The 17,894-nt window shown below is 53.6% G+C and overlaps 1 protein-coding gene across 1 annotated transcript in view; it reads left to right on the forward strand.

The window, feature by feature from the left end:
* Positions 1-17,894, forward strand: part of SPTBN4 (spectrin beta, non-erythrocytic 4) — a 70,642-nt gene that overhangs the window by 24,225 nt on the left and 28,523 nt on the right. The window contains exons 13-19 of the mRNA XM_081216811.1: positions 1,333-2,263; positions 3,579-3,716; positions 6,367-7,117; positions 8,849-9,051; positions 12,418-12,508; positions 15,957-16,103; positions 17,543-17,806. Coding sequence (XP_081072937.1) covers positions 1,333-2,263; positions 3,579-3,716; positions 6,367-7,117; positions 8,849-9,051; positions 12,418-12,508; positions 15,957-16,103; positions 17,543-17,806 — 2,525 coding nt within the window. The remainder of the gene's footprint in view (positions 1-1,332; positions 2,264-3,578; positions 3,717-6,366; positions 7,118-8,848; positions 9,052-12,417; positions 12,509-15,956; positions 16,104-17,542; positions 17,807-17,894) is intronic.

A 17,894-nucleotide genomic window follows, 5' to 3' on the forward strand; every position in this document is an offset into this window, starting at 1 on the left:
ACTAATTCTTTTTTTTTTTTTTTTTTTTGTGGTACGCGGGCCTCTTACTGCTGTGGCCTCTCCCGTTGCGGAGCACAGGCTCCGGACGCGCAGGCTCAGCAGCCATGGCTCACGGGCCCAGCCGCTCCGCGGCATGTGGGATCTTCCCAGACCGGGGCACGAACCCGTGTCCCCTGCATCGGCAGGCGGGCTCTCAACCACTGCGCCACCAGGGAAGCCCTCAACTAATTCTTAGCTGATCCTGGGCAAGTAGCTTCCCTCCCTGGGTGTGAGTTTCTTCATCTGCAAGATGGGGCTAAGGAGGACACTGGCCTCATAGAATGGTTGTGAGAACTAAATGACAGTGTGTCAGAGTAAGGGCCAGATACATGGATGCTGTTGATGTTTATTATTCAGTTGGATGCCTCCATATTTGGGTCAATTTCAGTGAATGTCCAGGAATGCAGAAATCCCACAGGCCATCTAGGGCAGTGTCTCTCATACTGTTTTGACCCAGTAAGAAATACATTTACCTCATGACCCAGAGTTCACAGGCACACGTACAGACACACACACACACACAGACACACAGAGACACAAAGTCTTTATAAAACAGTGCTTCTCCTTACCTCTGATATTTTCTATTCATTCTATTCCATTTCATTAAAGAAATGCTGGCTGCAACCCATTAAGTTAATCTCACAGTTCTTAGTCACAAACCAGAGGTCCAGGAGGAAGGTGAAATATTTGAAGACAAAAAAGGAGTTTAGGTCATCACTGGGTTAATAGATAAGGTGACAGAGGATGAGAGAGGGAACCCAGAAGCATAGCTTAAGAGTAGAGAAGTTTCATCGGGTCCATTTCTGAAGGGAAAACACTGTATATTTACACTAAAATATACACATTCTAGGATTCTCTGAATCTCTGTTTCCATTCATCATTCAATCAGTAAGTCACCGTTTTCACTAGGTGACTGCTCTGGGCTCCACCCTTTTGCTGGGCAGTGGTGGGGACATGGTGTGCTGGAGACAGTCCCTGGCCCTGTCCTTACGGGGCTCCCAGTCCAGTAGGGGAGACAGACTGTCAGTGACGGCCCAGAGGGTTCAGAGCTGGGTGAAGGAGTCACAGGCAGAGTGGTCCGGGCTGGGATGGGAAGCAGAGAAGCCTGGGAGAGCCAGAGAAGGCGCCTGCTCCAGATTTGGGGTGTCAGGGAAAGCTGCCTGGAGGAGGGGAGGTGTAACCTAGCATCTGATAAAGTCGGGCCAAGGACTAGGCAGGTAGCCTTGTACCACCCTCTCTTGGACGCCCCCTGGCCCGTGCCCAACCCGGGATCTGCCCCTTTTCCTGGTCCAGGTTACCAGCCCTGCGATCCGCAGGTCATCTGCAACCGCGTGAACCACGTGCACGGCTGTCTGGCGGAGCTGCAGGAGCAGGCGGCTGGGCGGCGCGCGGAACTGGAGGCCTCGCGCAGCCTGTGGGCGCTGCTGCAGGAGCTGGAGGAGGCCGAGAGCTGGGCCCGCGACAAGGAGCGCCTCCTAGAGGCGGCGGGCGGAGGCGGCGCGGCGGGAGCGGCGGACGGCGCCCACGACCTGTACAGCACCGCGCGCCTCCTGGCTCAGCACAAGATCCTGCAGGGCGAGGTGGGCGGGCGGCGGGCGCTGCTGCAGCAGGCCCTGCGGCGCGGCGAGGAGCTGGCCGCGGCCGGTGGCGCCGTGGGCCCGGGCGCCGAGACGGTGCACCTGGCGGGCCTGGCGGAGCGCGCGGCGAGCGCGCGGCGGCGCTGGCAGCGGCTGGAAGAGGCGGCGGCGCGGCGCGAGCGGCGGCTGCAGGAGGCGCGGGCGCTGCACCAGTTCGGTGCTGACCTCGACGGTCTCCTGGACTGGCTCCGCGACGCCTACCGCCTAGCAGCCGCGGGCGACTTCGGCCACGACGAAGCATCCAGCCGCCGCCTGGCCCGCCAGCACCGCGCGCTCACCGGGGAGGTGGAGGCGCATCGCGGGCCCGTGGGCGGCCTGCGGCGTCAGCTGGCGGCACTGGGGGGCGCCAGCGGCGCCGGGCCACTGGTGGTGGCACTGCAGGTGCGCGTGGTGGAGGCCGAGCAGCTATTCTCCGAGGTGACCGAGGTGGCTGCTCTGCGGCGCCAGTGGCTGCGGGATGCCCTCGCTGTCTACCGCATGTTCGGCGAGGTGCACGCGTGCGAGCTGTGGATCGGTGAGAAGGAGCAGTGGCTGCTCGCCATGCGTGTGCCCGATTCACTCGACGACGTCGAGGTGGTGCAGCACCGGTGAGCGCGCACTGCTGGGATTCCCCGGTCCCCTTCCTCACGCACACAGTCTTGCGTTCCTTGGTTCAACAGTTCCCATGTCCACTCACCTGGAACCGGGGGTTCCAGTAAAATGGGAATGATATTAGTCCCAACCTCACAGGCTACTGGAGAACAATAAATGACTTAGTATGTGCAAAGTACTTAGCAAACGCCTGGGTCCAGGGAGCGTTCCATGAGCGGCTGCTATTATTACTATGAGGCTTATAGTCACCTGGCACGAAATTAACCTGAGCTCCTCCAGGGGTGTCCCAGCCTGACCCCTCTCCCTGGGACTCCCACTGCCCTTGCATAGATGTTACCTCCCTAGCTATAAAATTGTTCTGACCCTTGTCACTTTCTCTTCCCTCACCCCACTTCACATTTCTTCACAGCAGTTACCACCATGTGACACATCAGATACTGATTTGTCTGTCGGCAGATTTAGAAACGGGTTGTTAAGATAGTGGATGAACCCTCTGCATCTCTCTCTGAGCATGTTCATGCATCCACTCATTCAGTGGGTACTTACTGAGCTCCTGCCCTGTTCCAGGTCTTGGGCTGAGCATTGCTGGAAACACAGGCCTGGTCCCCGCTGTTACTGTGCCCACAGTTACCCAAGCCACAGCCTTGGGCATTGTTTTAAACAAGGGAGGACCATGGCCAACTTAAAACAGATTTCCCTGGCTGCCATGTGGAGGGTAGGTTGGAGGGGGTGAGAATGGTGGCTGGGAGCCCAGAGAGGCAGCTGGGGTGAGGATTCAGGTAGGAGAGGACAGGACTGGACCAGGGCTGGAGCCCAAGTAGACAGGCCATGGGGGCAGACAGGCTTGGGGGGACTGTTTGTCCAAAACAGAGCCCAGGGAATGGGGGTGGGGGCTGTCCCTGAGATGGAGACCCAGAGGGAGCACAAATTGGGGGAGATGTTGAAGCTAGTTTGAGTACAGTGAGGACCCTGGAGGAGATGCACAGCAGGCTTTAATGTTGGAGACAGGTTCAAAAGGAATGAGGTTGAAGCTGGAGACAGATGTGTGGGTGATGGGTTCAGGGGCAAGGACTGTGGGAGTGGGTGAGATGGGCCAGGCAGGATGTGAGGGAAAGCTCAGAGGGCCCAGGATGGAGCCCTGAGGAATCTAACATTTAAGGGGCAGGTAGAAGAAGAGGAGCCAGCAAAGGAGCCTAAGGAGGTGAGGTTGGAGAGTTAGGAGAAGAACCAGGGGAAGGCAGCTTCCCAAAAGCCAGTGAACAGGTCCCCAGGGTCCAGGCCTCTCTGAGCACGTCCATCCTTCTTCCGCAGATTTGAGAGTCTGGACCAGGAGATGAACAGTCTGATGGGCCGTGTCCTGGATGTGAACCGCACAGTTCAGGAACTGGTGGAAGGAGGCCACCCCAGCTCAGAGGAGGTGCGCTCCTGCCAGGACCACCTCAACAGCAGGTAGGTGAGGCCTGGGGCTGGAAGTTCTTCTAGGTATCCCACACCAGTTCTTCCCATCATTCTTTTCCTCATTCACCAACTGTAGAAATCAAGAATGTGCACTTTCAAATCCCCGAGATGATAAGGGCCATCTAGTAAATTAGCAAAATCCTGAAAAAATTTAAATACCCAGTGCTAGTGGTGATGTGGTAAAATGAGGACACGATACATTTCAATGGGGTATTAACTTACTTGTTCAGAAATGATTTATTGAGTATCCACTATCTGCCAGGAAATTTTCCAAGTACTTTGGTTTTATCTCCCAATATCCCAATTTCCATAGTAATGTTTCCAGAATTCAGAAGTCTTTAAGAATAGCAACAAATTAAATCTTTCCCACTAGAACACTGCCAGTAGTTCTTGCAAGGTAGGGTTTATGGATAAAGACACAGATCCAGAGAGGTGAAATCCTTATTCAAGCTTACTCAGTCTAGTAAGTAGGAGTCAAACCCAGTTCTGCCTGAATCCAGAACTGGGGCTCTTGATCATATATATATATATATATATATATATATATATATATATATATATATATATATATATATATATATATATATTCAGTCTTCCCGGCAATTCTGTGGGGGGTAATTAACCCATGTGAGAGAGGAGGAAATGGGGGCTCAGAGAGGTGAAGGTGGCCTGAGGTCACATGGCAAGTTATGGGGATCAAGCCTGGATTTGTCTGACTCCAAAGATTGTGCCCTTAACTGCTGTGCTGGAAGATCCCAATATCCAGTGATTTCCAAGTCTCTGTAGACTCAACAATCCCAGGGCACCAGGGCCTAAAAAGATAATGACAGCAATAGTGATTTACGCCGTTTAGTGAGATGATGTGCTAAGTGCTTTAGCCACATGAACTCATTAAACACCCAATGAAGTGGACATAATTATTCCCATTCTCCAAATAAGGAAACAGGATCAGAGATGGAAATGATTTGCCCAAGTTCACATGGCAAATCTGGCCAGAGCAGAACTTGAACTTGAGTCCTTCTGCTTTCAGAGTCCTAATTTCTGCCCTTGTGGTGTGTCCATTCTAGAGGTGACAGAGAGTTCACAAATAGACTAATACATGGACAAGATATTTAGAGAGTTTTAAGGATTTATTTAAGGATTTATGACCTGGTAGGGCATAACTGGAGCTTGGGGGTGATTTTAGATCTTGTGGTCAGCCATAACATTTTGAGCTGGGCCCTCAAAGGGGATGAGAAGGCAGCCAAGGAAGGTCCCCCCATCAGGTGGGTCCTCCAGGTGAGGGACCCGGGGGGCTCGGGTGGACCTGGGGGAAGCCCTTTTCCTTCAGCTTCCCTGAGAAGGGAGGGCAGCCTGCTTTGGGGCCACTTCCCTGGGGGCTGGCTGAGAAAAGGATTTCAGGATGGTGAGGGCAGAGCTTAATAAAAGGGGTGGGGGGAACGAGAAGGATCCAGCCACAGGAAGAGTACATATGGGGGAGGGGAGGGAGGGTACCGAGCATTCCAGGCAGGGAGCACAGCCAAGGCAAAGGCCCTGATATGGTCTTCGGGGCCATATCAAGTCCCCATATCAATAGTGGGGACTATTATCCCCACTCAATAATAGTAGCTAACAGGTACTGTTTTAAGCACTTCACAAACCATAACTCATTTGACTCTCACAACACCCCTATGAGGTAGATACTGTGCTATGTCCATTTTACTGGCGGGGAAACTGAGGCACAGAGAAGGTTACTAACCAAAGGGTACATAGCTCAGATTTGACTTTGAGCCTGACACAGCCAGGCAGTCTGGCTCGGATTCTGTGCTTATAAACTGGACCATACACTGCCTATGAAAGGGAACTGAGGCCCAGAGAAATATCATCACTTGCCTGAAGGCACAGGGCAATGTGTAATTTTCCCCATTTATTTATTTTGGAATGAAAGAGGTTTGCCTTAGCACCTGGCTTATAGTACATGCTCAGTAACTATTCATTGCATCCAATGTATTATCTGATGTCATAAGCCAGCAGTTCCCACACTCTTTGGTTTCAGAACACTTTGCACTCTTAAAAACTATTAAGGACCCCAAAGAGCTTGTTTTAGTGGGTTATATCTATTAATATTTACTATATTAGAAATTAATACTGAGTAATTTAAAAATATTATGTCGTTAAAAATAACAATAATAAACTTAGTCTGTTAACATAGCTAACATATTTTAATGAAAAAAAAACTTTCAAAACAAAAAAAATGTAGCGAGAAGGATGGTGTTGTTCTGCGTTTTTGCACATCTGTTTCATGTCTGGCTTAGGAGAAGGCAGCTGAGTTCTCAGGTCTGCTTCTGCAGTCAGTCTTTATCCTGCAGCCTCTGGAAAACTCCACTGTGCACTCGGGACAGAATGCAAGTGAAAAGGCAAATAGCATCTTAGCATTTTGATGAAGATAGTTTTGCCCTTGCTCAGATTACATTTTGAGAACCGCTGTTCTAAGCAAATGTACCCGGTAGAGTCCATTTTACACAGACAGAAACTGGGGCTCGGTGAGATAAGGTGACATACTAAGGTCACACAGTGGCCGGGTTCTACCTAGGGTCGATGGGCCCTCCACACCCAAGAGGGGTCTCCGTCCTCCTTAAGCCGCCCTGCTTCCCCTGGGCAGGTGGAACCGCATCGTGGAGCTGGCGGAACAACGCAAAGAGGAGGTGAACGCGGTGCTGCTGGTGGAGAACCACCTGCTGGAGGTGGCGGAGGTGCGCGCCCAGGTGCGCGAGAAGCGGAGGGCTGTGGAGAACGCGCCCCGCGCGGGCGGCGCCTTGCAGTGGCGCCTCAGCGGCCTGGAGGCTGCTCTGCAAGCGCTAGAGCCGCGCCAGGCGGCCCTCCAGGAGGAGGCGGCCCTGCTGGCTGTGCGCTTCCCGGCTCAGGCTGCGCGGCTGCATCAGGGTGCCGAGGAACTGGGTGCCGAGTGGGGCGCGTTGGCTAGCGCGGCTCAGGCCTGTGGCGAGGCGGTGGCGGCGGCCGGGCGCCTACAGCGCTTCCTACATGACCTGGACGCTTTCCTGGACTGGCTGGTGCGCGCCCAGGAGACGGCGGGCGGCGGCGAGGGGCCCCTGCCCGGCAGCCTGGAAGAGGCGGACGCGCTGCTGGCGCGCCACGCCGCCCTCAAGGAGGAAGTGGACCAGCGCGAGGAGGACTACGCGCGCATCGTGTCGGCCAGCGAGGCACTGCTGGCGGGCGACGGCACCGAGCTGGGTCCGGGCCTGGCACTCGACGAGTGGCTGCCGCACCTCGAACTTGGTTGGCACAAGCTGCTCGGCTTGTGGGAGGCGCGCAGGGAGGCGCTGGTCCAGGCGCACGTCTACCAGCTCTTTCTGCGCGACCTACGCCAGGCGCGGGCGGTGCTGCGCAACCAGGTGCCCGCTTCGGGGTTGACGCAGGCGGGGGTCAGAGGCCGCGGGGGATTTCGGGGACAAGGGAATGTATGGAGGAGTGTGTTTGCGGGGACCACTGGCTTCGTGGCTTATCTGCTGTCAGCGGCGGTGTGTGTGTGTGTGTGTGGCAGGTATCTGGTACGGATGGCTGGGTTTGTGGAGCATCCGGTGTGAACATGTGTGGGTGGATGTGTAACAGAATTTGAGGATTACGATGAGGATTACGATGTGTGGGGTGGCGTCTTATTTTAGGTGACTAACAGTTTATGGACTATTCTGAGTAAGTAATGCATTTGGGTGTTCATTGGAGTGGCTTCTTGGGTTTGTGGATTATCTGGAAGGAAATAAGAGTATGAGGTTGATTGGTGATGGTCAATGGGGTTTAAAGAAGATCTTGGGGTGGATAACAGAGGATGAAGATTATGGTAGAGGGAATTCAGGCTGAGAGATTATTGGGGTCAGTAAATGATGGTGGATTAAGTGGTTCTGGGGGCCTAAATTAGCAGATTATCTTCTTATTGGGAATGGTAATTTGCAGATTTTCTGGAGAGGGTAACTGCCTTTATGGCTTGAGGAATCAAGTACCGTGGTTATCTGGTAACAGCTAATCCATTTGGGGGGTCTTTCTGGGATGGGAACCAAATTTGAGGATTTGGACAAGATGGAACACCCAGTTTTCAGATTGTCCAAGAGTAGGTACCAGCTTTTAGGGATCATTTTATTTATTTATTTGGCTGCATCGGGTCTTAGTTACGGCCCGCAGGGTGCGGGACTTTTCGTTGTGGCATGGGCTTCTCTCTAGTTGTGGCGCACGGGTTCCAGAGCGCGTGGGCTCTGTAGTTTGCGGCACACGGTCTCTCTAGTTGAGGCATGCGAGCTCAGCAGTTGTGGCACGCGGGCTTAGTCGTCCCATGGCATGTGGGATCCCAGTTCCTTGAGCAGGGATCGAACCTGCGTCCCCTGCATTGTAAGGTGGATTCTTTACCACTGGACCACCAGGGAAGTCCCTAGGGATCATTTTAGAAAGCATGACTACCTGTGCTGGTTATCTAGAGAAAGCTGACCCAGTTAGAGGATTATCTGGAGAAACAGACCAGGGACCCCTGGAATCATGAGGTTACTAAACATTGGAGCTGAGGTGGCCTTGAGAGACCCTTTCTGATCCACCAATTTTACCAGCTAGAAAACTAACCCCAGAGAGGGAAAGAACTTCCTTGAAGTCACACAGGACCCAGGTCAGTCTTCATCAAATAACCAAATATTTACTGAGTGCCTCCTCTGTGCCAGGCACTATTCTGCGGCTGAGCACAAAGGAAACAAAACACAAAATCCCACCCTCGTGTGGCTGGCATTCTAGTGGGTGTGTATATATGTGGGGGAGGAGATGATAAACAAGTAATAGCATATATAATATCATGTCAGGTATATGCTATGCAAAATAATAAAGCAGGATAAAGGGATATGGCTGGGGGAGGAGGATGCTATTTTTGACAGATGGTCAGAGACCTGAAGAAAGTGAAAGAGCCAGCCATGGGGCTATCTGAAGGGACCAGCATGGGAAAAGGATTTGAAGTGGGACCATACCTGGCATGTTCAATGCTAGAACACAGTGAGCAAGGGAGAGGAAAGTGGTGGCAAGGCAGGCTGGCAGCCTCTCCCTGGTCCTGGAATGAAGCAGGGCTAAACGGAGCATCACCCCTCCCCCATTCCCAGGAGGTGGCACTGTCGGGTCTGGACCTGCCGGGCACCGTGGAGTCGGTGGAAGAGGCACTGAAACGGCACCGGGATTTTCTCACCACGATGGAGCTGAACCAGCAGAAGATGCAGGTGGCCGTGCAGGCTGCTGAGAGCCTGCTGAGACAGGGCAACGCCTACGGGGAGCAGGCCCAGGAGGCCGTGACCCGGCTGCTGGAGAAGTAGGTCCCTCAGACCCCAGGGGCACAGGGGGTGGGACCTCGGCACAGGGGAGGGTCGAGGAGGCCAGAATTCCCTTTCTTTCCATCACATTTCTGCTCTTCTGTCTCTCTCTTTTTCTTTTCTTGGCCGTGCCATGCGGCTTGCGGGATCTTAGTTTCCTGACCAGAGATCGAACCCATGCCCCCTGCAATGGAAGCGTGGAGTCCTAACCACTGGACCTGCAGGGAATTCCCTCTCTGTGTCTTTGATTTCTATTTAATTCCATATTGCTTTAGATTCGCTTTAAATTGATGATCTGTGAAAAGGTAACTTGTGGTTGATAACCCAAAAGCTGCAAAAGGATATACAATGAAAAGTTTCTCTCCCAAGCCTGCCCTCAGCCTGGGATAGCCGGACTGGTTGTTAAAATGTTAACATCTACTGTGTGCCAGGCACTATTCTAAGCCCTGAACAAAACAGCAACCCTTCCCCACCCCGCAAAAAAAAAACCAAAAAAAACAAAAAAAAAAACCCAGCCCTCAAGCAGAGTCCCTTATAGGATTTCCTTCAGGCCCGCTTCTTTCTTTCCATCATTGTTGCTGTTTCTGCCCGTCCTGGTGACCCCAGCTTTCTCCTCTCTGGCATGAGCGAGGCAGGAAGAGAGCCCAGTGCTGCTCCATCTTCTGTCTCCTGATGGAAATCATTCCCAGTCCCTCCACCACCGTCCACAGCCCTGAGGCCCCAGCCCCTTGGCTTTTCAGTCTCTGGCTTCCCTAAATTCATTTGAGACAAGGTTGGAGTTTCCTAAAGGAAAATTTTTATGGAGATTCTCATCCTGAGGATGCAAATTCATGATCTAGCGTCCTCCGCTCCAGGCCTGGCCCCTTCCTTCTTTTACCCAGTATTTCTTGAGTGTCTGCTCTCTGCCGGGCTCTGCAGAATGAGGAGGTGGAGCCTGGAGGGCTGTTCCTTCTGAGTCATGCCTTCATTCCTTTGCAGTCATTAATGGCTCCTTTCATTCTATTATTTATTCATTTATTCTTTTAAAAAATATTTATTTATTTGGCTGCGCCGGGGTCGTAGTTGCAGCACGTGGGAGCTTCGTTGCCGCGTGCGGGATCTTTAGTTGCGTCATGTGGGATCTTTAGTTGCAGCATGTGGGGTCTAGTTCCCTGACCAGGGATCGAACCCGGGCCCCCTGCATTGGGAGCACAGAGGCTTAGCCGCTGGACCACCAGGGAAGTCCCTATTCATTTATTCTTCAGCCAATTAAACAAGTACTGAGTCCACGCTGTGTTCCAGGCCCTGTGTGGGGCAATGCTGGGTGCGCAGCGGTGACCAGGACAGAATACGATTCCTGCCCTCATAGAGCTCGCATGCTGTCTGACAAGGATGGCCCAGAATGGTCAGGGCCAGGATGGGAGAGATGCAGGGGGCCGTGGGAGCCCTGGGGTCAAACGGGGCCTGGTCCTAGTCCCAGCTCTGCCTCTCAACCTGTAGATTCAGAGCAAGTCACTTCTCTCTCCACGAGCCTCACCTCGCCTGGAACCTGGCCCAGTCCTGCGTGCAGGGCGCTCTTGCATCTTGTCTGCATTGGGCACATGAGGCTCAGAGAGGGGAACAGACTTGCCAGAGGTCACAGCTCTTTTCTCACCCTCCCAGAAACAAGGGATTTTCCTCACCCCTAGGACTGATGCTTGACAAGTTGGCTGCTGAAGGCCTGGAGGGATTGAGTGTGGTTCAATTTCAGAGGCATTTCCTATTTCCTGGTTCCTGAGCTGAGTCTTGGCAGGAGGGAGTACATATTTTGCTTGTCTCTGGCCCTTCCATCCAGCTCTGCCCTTGGTTCTCTCTGTAACTTTCTCCTACACACTCCATCTCTTTGCCTCCATCTCCCTGTACAACTATGTATCTCTGTTTCCTTGTCTCTCTCTCCTTGTTTTTTCTACCTATATCTGCATCTCTCTGTCTTTTTTTTCTGCCTCTTTCTCTCTCTCTCTCTCGGATATTTTACTTTTATTTCTGCCCTCCCTCTTCTCTCTGCCTCTCTTGCTTTCTTTCATTCATAAAATATGTATTGAGCACCTACTGTGTGCCAGCTCCTTTTTCTAGGCATTGGGGATACAGGTGTGAGCAAAACAGACAAAAAAATCCTGTCCTCATGGAATGACATCCTGGGGGGCAGACAGACAAGAGAAATATGTAGCATATACAGTATGTTAGATAGTGTTAAGTGCAAAGGAGAAAGTTAAAGAAGGAAAGAAAGCCAGAAAGTGTTGGGGAGTGATCAGCAGGGGTCTCGCTAAGAACGTGACATTTGAGTACACTTTGGAGGGAAGACCCTTCCAGGCAGAGGAAACAGCCAATGCCGAGGCCCTGAGCTGGGAGTTGCTTATTCAAGGCACAGCAAAGAGGGACCCCCTCAGCCCTCTCCACCAGGCCTCTTGGGCACTTTGCCCTGCACTGTGGGCAGGAGGCCAGACTGCCTGGGGCTGCGGTGCTTGCTGGCTCCGGGGTGGCGGGGCCTGGGTCCAGCTCGGCCAGTTCACTTAGGCCAAGGGCCTGCCCCTCCTTGCCTCCGTGTGGCTCCAGCTGCATCTATCCATGCCCTGCTCTCATCCCTCTCTCCAACTCTGTTGCAGCCTTCTGTCTGTCTGGCTGTGTCTTTTACTGGGGGCATCTGGCCACTTCTCTTCCTGTCCCTTTTTGGGCTGTCCCTCCCCTGACCCTCTCTGTCACTTACCTTCCCTCTGCTTTCTGTCTACTGCTCTCCTCTCTGTCTCTCTATCTCTCTCGCTGTCTCTGGCACTACCCTTGCTTCATTTCTTCCCTTGTGTTTTCCTATTTTCTCCTGCAAGTCTCTGTCAATCATTCCCTCTTGAAGTCTTTGTTTTTCTTTATCTCTGGTCTTGTGCTTGTATGTGTTCCTGTTTATCTCTCTAAGCCTTTGCATACCACCCCCCTGTCAATCTATCTCTCCCTCCTGATCTCTCTTTCTCCCTAGGTGTCTCTCATTCTCTACGTTTTTATCTCTCTTGGTATCTCTTACTCTGTAGGTCTGTTATCTCTCTCTATGGGATTGTGTCTCTCTAAGGGTATTTATTTCTTTTCAGATATCTGTCTGTCTCTGTCCCTCTCTCTCCCATTCTCTCTCTCCCCCGCCTTCCTCTCCCTCCCTCCTCTCTCTTCCTCCCCCAGCTCTGTCCCTGGCTCTGCCCCCACTGATGTTTCTTTGCCTTTACTCCCATCCCTACCTTGCTCTCTCCTCTTCCTCGCTCGTATATATGCCCCAGGTTCCTAGCCCTGCCAAGCCAGACGCCCTCACAGCCCTACTGCCAGCGCCCCCAGACACAGGCTTCCCCCAGTTCCTATCTCCCCACCCCCAGGAGCCAAGAAAACCAACTACGGGCCCAGCAATGGATGCAGAAGCTACACGACCAACTTGGGCTGCAGCACTTCCTCCGAGACTGCCACGAGGTAGGAACTCCACCTGTGCTGGGGCACAGGGACTTCTTTCCTAGGCAGGGAAGTGCTCCAGGACTGAGGCGCAGTGGGGGAGGGGACGCCCCGTCTAAGTGGGTCGCGGAGCGAGGTTCACCTCACGCCGCCAGGAGGCGTGCGGATCCTGGCCTCAGTGCGCATGCTCCTCAAGTCTCCTCCACCCACGCGCTGGGGAAGGAGGGAGGGCCCTTGGGTGCCCCTGGCAACGGCGCGCGTCCGCGCCCACAGGTCCCGCGGGGACGCGCGCTGATCTCACCTTTCCCCGCCGGAGGTTCGTGAGAAGCTCTCTGCTGGGGAGAGAGGGACGGGAGACAGGAGAGGGATGGGGGGAGCCGTGGGTGGACCAGAAAGCCCAGAGCGCAGCTTCGGTCAGAGACAGTCCCCGGCCAAGCCTTCGCCCCTTTAACAGTGTCCAGGAATCAAGCTCTGCCCCTTTAGAGATGAACTACACAGCCGTTAGGATCAACCCAAATCAGAGGTGGTCCAGGTCCCCTTCTCCATTAGAGACAGCCCAGGAGATACGCTGCCTTTCTCTCCACCCTGCATTCCATAGAAACTATTCTGGACCTTGACCACATAAGAGATGGCCCCATGAGAGATGGCCCAGTAAACATTTTCCTAATCCCAAACAGATGGTCCTGGTCTCATCTATCTACCTGACTCAGGATAATTAGTACCCCCTCCCCGATGATACATCTTAAGTTTCCCCCAACCAAAGATGGTTCAGGAACCAGGTCCGAATCTCCCCAATTAAAGATGATTTGATTCCCCCCATGGTGAACCCCCATGTTCTCCCCACACATGAAATGGATAAGGACTTCCATATTCCCCCTCCCAACTCAAGTCCATTAGAGATGGGTCTGGGACTCGAGCCCACTAGAGATGAGTTCAAGAACCCCCTGTCCCCCTTCTTCCCACTGGAGATTATTCTGGACTGAAGTCTTCTTATAAGAGATATTTCCGGCTCCCTCCCATAGTTTTTACCCCTGTATAGCTGAGGTAGCCAGGAATCTGAGCCCTTTCCCACCCCACCTCACCCCTTCACATAGCTGAGGTAGCCCAGGCCCCAGCCTACCCCCTCTCCCCCCCGCCGTTTGATTTGGCCCAGGAGCCCCTTCCCCCTCTCGTTAGATTGTTCTGGACCAAGCAGCAATCATCTGAGATGGCGCAGGAACACCCCCCTCCCCATGCTTTAGGGAGGGTGATGATTTCTCCTCTACGCGCATCTGGGGCCCGGCAGAGAGGCGGGCACGTAGGCAGGCAGGGGGCGCGCGCGGGCGGGCGCGCTGCCGCTGCGCTGTGGCGGGGGAGGGGGCGCGCGTCCGCCGGAGACTCAGCCGTCACCACCGCTGCTGCCGCCGTCGCGGTAGAGGGGCAAGAGCCCGCCCGCCCGCTGCAGGGACCGCCCGCCAACGCCTCCGCCACTTTCAGGTCTCGGGGGCGCCCAGGGGAGGGGGCTGACGCGCACCCCCGCCGAGGCGGGCCGGGGAGGGGGCTTGGGCGCGTGCTCGCCCGGCCGCCGCGGGAGGGAGGGGCGCCGGCGGCGCGGGGGCGGGTCGGTAAGGCGCAGGGACCCCAGCCCTGGGGAGGGGCCCAGATGCCGGGAGCTGTCCGCGGTGCTGCTGCGGGCCGGACTGAGGGGCCGGGTCCCAAGGGAGAGTAGCGGAAAGGGAGGACTTCTAAGGCTACTCCTGGGGTAGTGTGGATTTGCCCTGGGGGTTAAGGGGGTCCCAGCCTCTCTAGGGGCCTCTCCTCTGGCTAATGGGGCATCTGAGATTTGCCCTGGGGTTGGGGGACTCTCAACCTTTGGAGAGATTCTTCCCTGGTTCTTGCAGAATCTGTGTTAGCCTTAGATGATGGGGGCGAATCACTTTTGCGGGGGTCTGCCTTGGGCGATGAGGGTCTTGGACTCGCTCTGGGTTTGGAGGGCTCTGACATTTGGGAGCTTTTTTCCTGGGTTGTTGGGGACTCTGGCTTTGCCCTCAGTGATGGGGGTCAATCACTTTTGGGGGGCTTTACCTTGATGACAGAGTACCTCTCCTTCAGGGGCTTTGCCTTCCCTATGAGCTGTGGCTGCCATTGGCAAACTCTTCCCTGCTTGTCGGGAATCTGATAACATTGGGGGATTCAGCATTTGACTTGGCTCGTGTGTGTGTCTGTGTATGTATGAGGGAGTATGACGCTGTCCTGGACCCCTGGGGAGCACATGCTCAGGGGACATGGAGTGGGGTTTGGCCGACTGGGAATTTGTCCTTGGCTATGACTGTAAGCCAGAGTCCGTGGTTTTTTGTTGTTTTTTTTTTCCCAAGAGGGAGGAGGAGGATCTTGTGACTGAGGCGGGAGGAGAAAGGGGAGGAGCAAACTGCCCAGGTGCCAGGTTTGGTCATTAGTGGGGAGGTTCCTGCTTGAGGGACAAGTCTCATTGGGAGGGAGGGGTGGCTCAGAAAGCAGCCCCGTGACTGGGCCTGCTGAGGGTAGTGAGAGGGGCCCACTCCTGTTGCTTGCATTTGGGATGACTGGTTTTGTTGGTGAGTGGGGGCACTAGAAATGGCTTTAGTTTGGGAGGGGGGGGTGGCTGCGGAGGTTCTATCTGGTCCACGCTGGAGAGTGTGATGCTAGATTTGCAGCATCTCATTTGGGGTAGACTCATCTGGGGAGCCAGAAGGTAGCCCTGATGCTTGCATTTGGGGGGTTGGCTTTGGTTGGGGGCCAGAATGCATCATGGTTTTGGTGAACTGTGGTCTTGGGCTGGATCCTCAAGGTTGGATTTGGGGAGTCCTGTGGGCTCATCAAGGAGGCTGGATCTGGGTTGCAGGGGTGGGGTCTACCCCACACTGGGGGGATGGTTTGGAGGGAACTAGACTTGGCACTAGTTGGGAGGTTTTTTAGGGGTTCATCTGGCCATACTGGGGGTCTGGGACTAGATATGGGGGCTTCACCTGATACCTTTGGGAATGGGTTGGAGATGTTGAATTGGTCCTTATTGGAGGTGGCTGAGACTGAATTGAAGGGTCTAAGTATTGCTGGGGGTGAGTGGTGCAAGACTGAATTGAAAGTGAGCTAAATTAGGTTGGAGGGCTTGTTTTGGAGGGCTGATTTGGCTATGGGTGGGAAGACTGGCCTAGGAACCCTACCTTGGGGCTTAGGGCTTATGAGGAGTTGAGAGGGGCTGACCTGAGGACAGAGGGCTAAGAGATGATGCATTCTGGGGACCCTTTCATCCATCCCCTACTCCCTAGGAAAGGGCTTAAGCTGCACACCCCTGCCATAAAGGCCTCACTTGCACAGCTTTTTCCATCCCACCCTTCTCTCTTTCCCCAGTCCTAGAAGCCTAGGCCCTGAACCTGGGACATTGTGGAGGGGATGGGGGTGGGGCTATGGCAGGTTGTGGGAATTGGCTGAGCCCCTCCCCCATCCTGCACAGCTGGATGGCTGGATCCATGAGAAGATGCTGATGGCGCGAGACAGCACGCGGGAAGACGGCCACAAGCTGCATAAGAGATGGCTCCGGCATCAGGCGTTCATGGCAGAGCTGGCTCAGAATAAGGAGTGGCTGGAGAAGATTGAGAGGGTGAGTATGCAGAAGGACCTGCTGCCCATGCCAGGTGCCAGGGGCCTCCAGGGAACCCATGTTTCACCTCCTTCACCCTCCACTGCCAGCCTGCTCCTCTCATACCCCTGAACTGGTTCAGATAATTTCCACATCTGCTCCTAGTTTTGTGGCCTTGAGTAATTAATGTAACCTCTTTAAGCCTCAGTTTGCCTGTCTATAAAATGGCCAACATCTCTTCTGAATGGTTGTTAAATATTTCACCCCTTCTTATAATCTCCCCCACCAGGCTTCCTTCCAGACCATTTGGAGCATTTAAAATAGAAAGTCAGGTAGTCAGGTTGGGGCAGGCCTGGGAAGCTGGGGTTAAAGTGAACATTGGGTTCCTACACCCTTGGGTTCTCATTCGGTCTATGCCTGTTACCAGCTCTGGGGCCTTGGGAGAATTGTATTAACTTCTTTGAGCCTCAGTTTGCTCCGCTTTATTTTTTAAATTTAAAATTTTTTATTAAAGTATAGTTGATTTACAACGTTGTGTTAGTTTCTGGTGTACAGCAAAGTGATTCAGTTATATATATGTGTATACATATATACATACATATACGTGTATATATATTATTTTTCATATGGTTTATTACAAGATTTTAAATATAGTTTGCTGTGCTATACAATTGGACCTTGTTGTTTATGCTCTGCTTTAAAATTAGGAAATAATAAATATAGGCTCTTGAGTATATAAAGTGCTTATTAACACAAGGCCAGGCACCTAGGAGCTGTAATTGCTATGGTATTGTTATTTTTAATATGTAATATGATATATGTGGCTCTAGGCCAACATATATTGGAGCTTGACTTCAGCTTGGCGGGACCCAGGCAGATTTTTGCTCTAAGCATCAACCCCCAAAACTGCCCCTAGACCTGCTGCCCTGGATCCCCCCACTCTTTTCACTCAAACAGAGGCACCCAGGTGGGTCTTAAACCCTTAAATGGCCACCGATGCCCCATAATGGTGGCACGTGGCAAAGCCACTCTCCTTGACTTTGAGTTTAATGGAGGTTTGTTCTCTCTGCCTCTCTCTCTCTCTGTCTCTTTCTTCCATCTCTGTCTCTCGCTCCCCTTCTCTGTCTTATGGTCCTCTTCCCATGTTTCTAACTTTGTGCACGTCTCTGTATCCATCACTCTATGGCTATCTGTCTCTCTCTGTCTCCTTCTCATGCCTCTGTGTTGTCTGTCTCCCTCTCCACACCTCTGTCTGTCTGTCTCTCCTCGTCTCTCTTCCCATGCTTGGTGCTTTCTCTCCAACCACCCCTCATGTCTCTGTCTGTCTGTGTGTCTCCAACTCCTTGATTCTGTCTCTCTCTCCACATCTCTCCCTATGTTCTGCTGCCCCCATATTTCTCTGTCCCTCCCCACCATCCACTCCCTCCCCCTCATTTCCTGTCTCCCGTCGTCTGGGGCAGGAGGGCCAGCAACTGATGCAGGAGAAACCAGAGCTGGCAGCCTCGGTGCGGAAGAAGCTGGGTGAGATCCGGCAGTGCTGGGCGGAGCTGGAGAGCACCACCCAGGCCAAGGCGAGGCAGCTCTTTGAGGCCAGCAAGGCCGACCAGCTGGTGCAGAGCTTCGCTGAGCTGGACAAGAAGCTCCTTCACATGGAAAGCCAGCTGCAAGATGTGGACCCTGGTGGGGACCTGGCCACTGTCAACAGCCAGCTCAAGAAGCTGCAGGTACGGCCTGGCTGGCACAGACGGGGGCTTTCTAAACACAGTGGGGCCAGAGTCAGGGTCAGATCCCACTTGAGATATTTCAGACAGA

Source organism: Mesoplodon bidens, assembly GCF_964165515.1.
Source record: "Mesoplodon bidens genome assembly, chromosome: 18".
Taxonomy (NCBI): Eukaryota; Metazoa; Chordata; class Mammalia; order Artiodactyla; family Ziphiidae; genus Mesoplodon; species Mesoplodon bidens.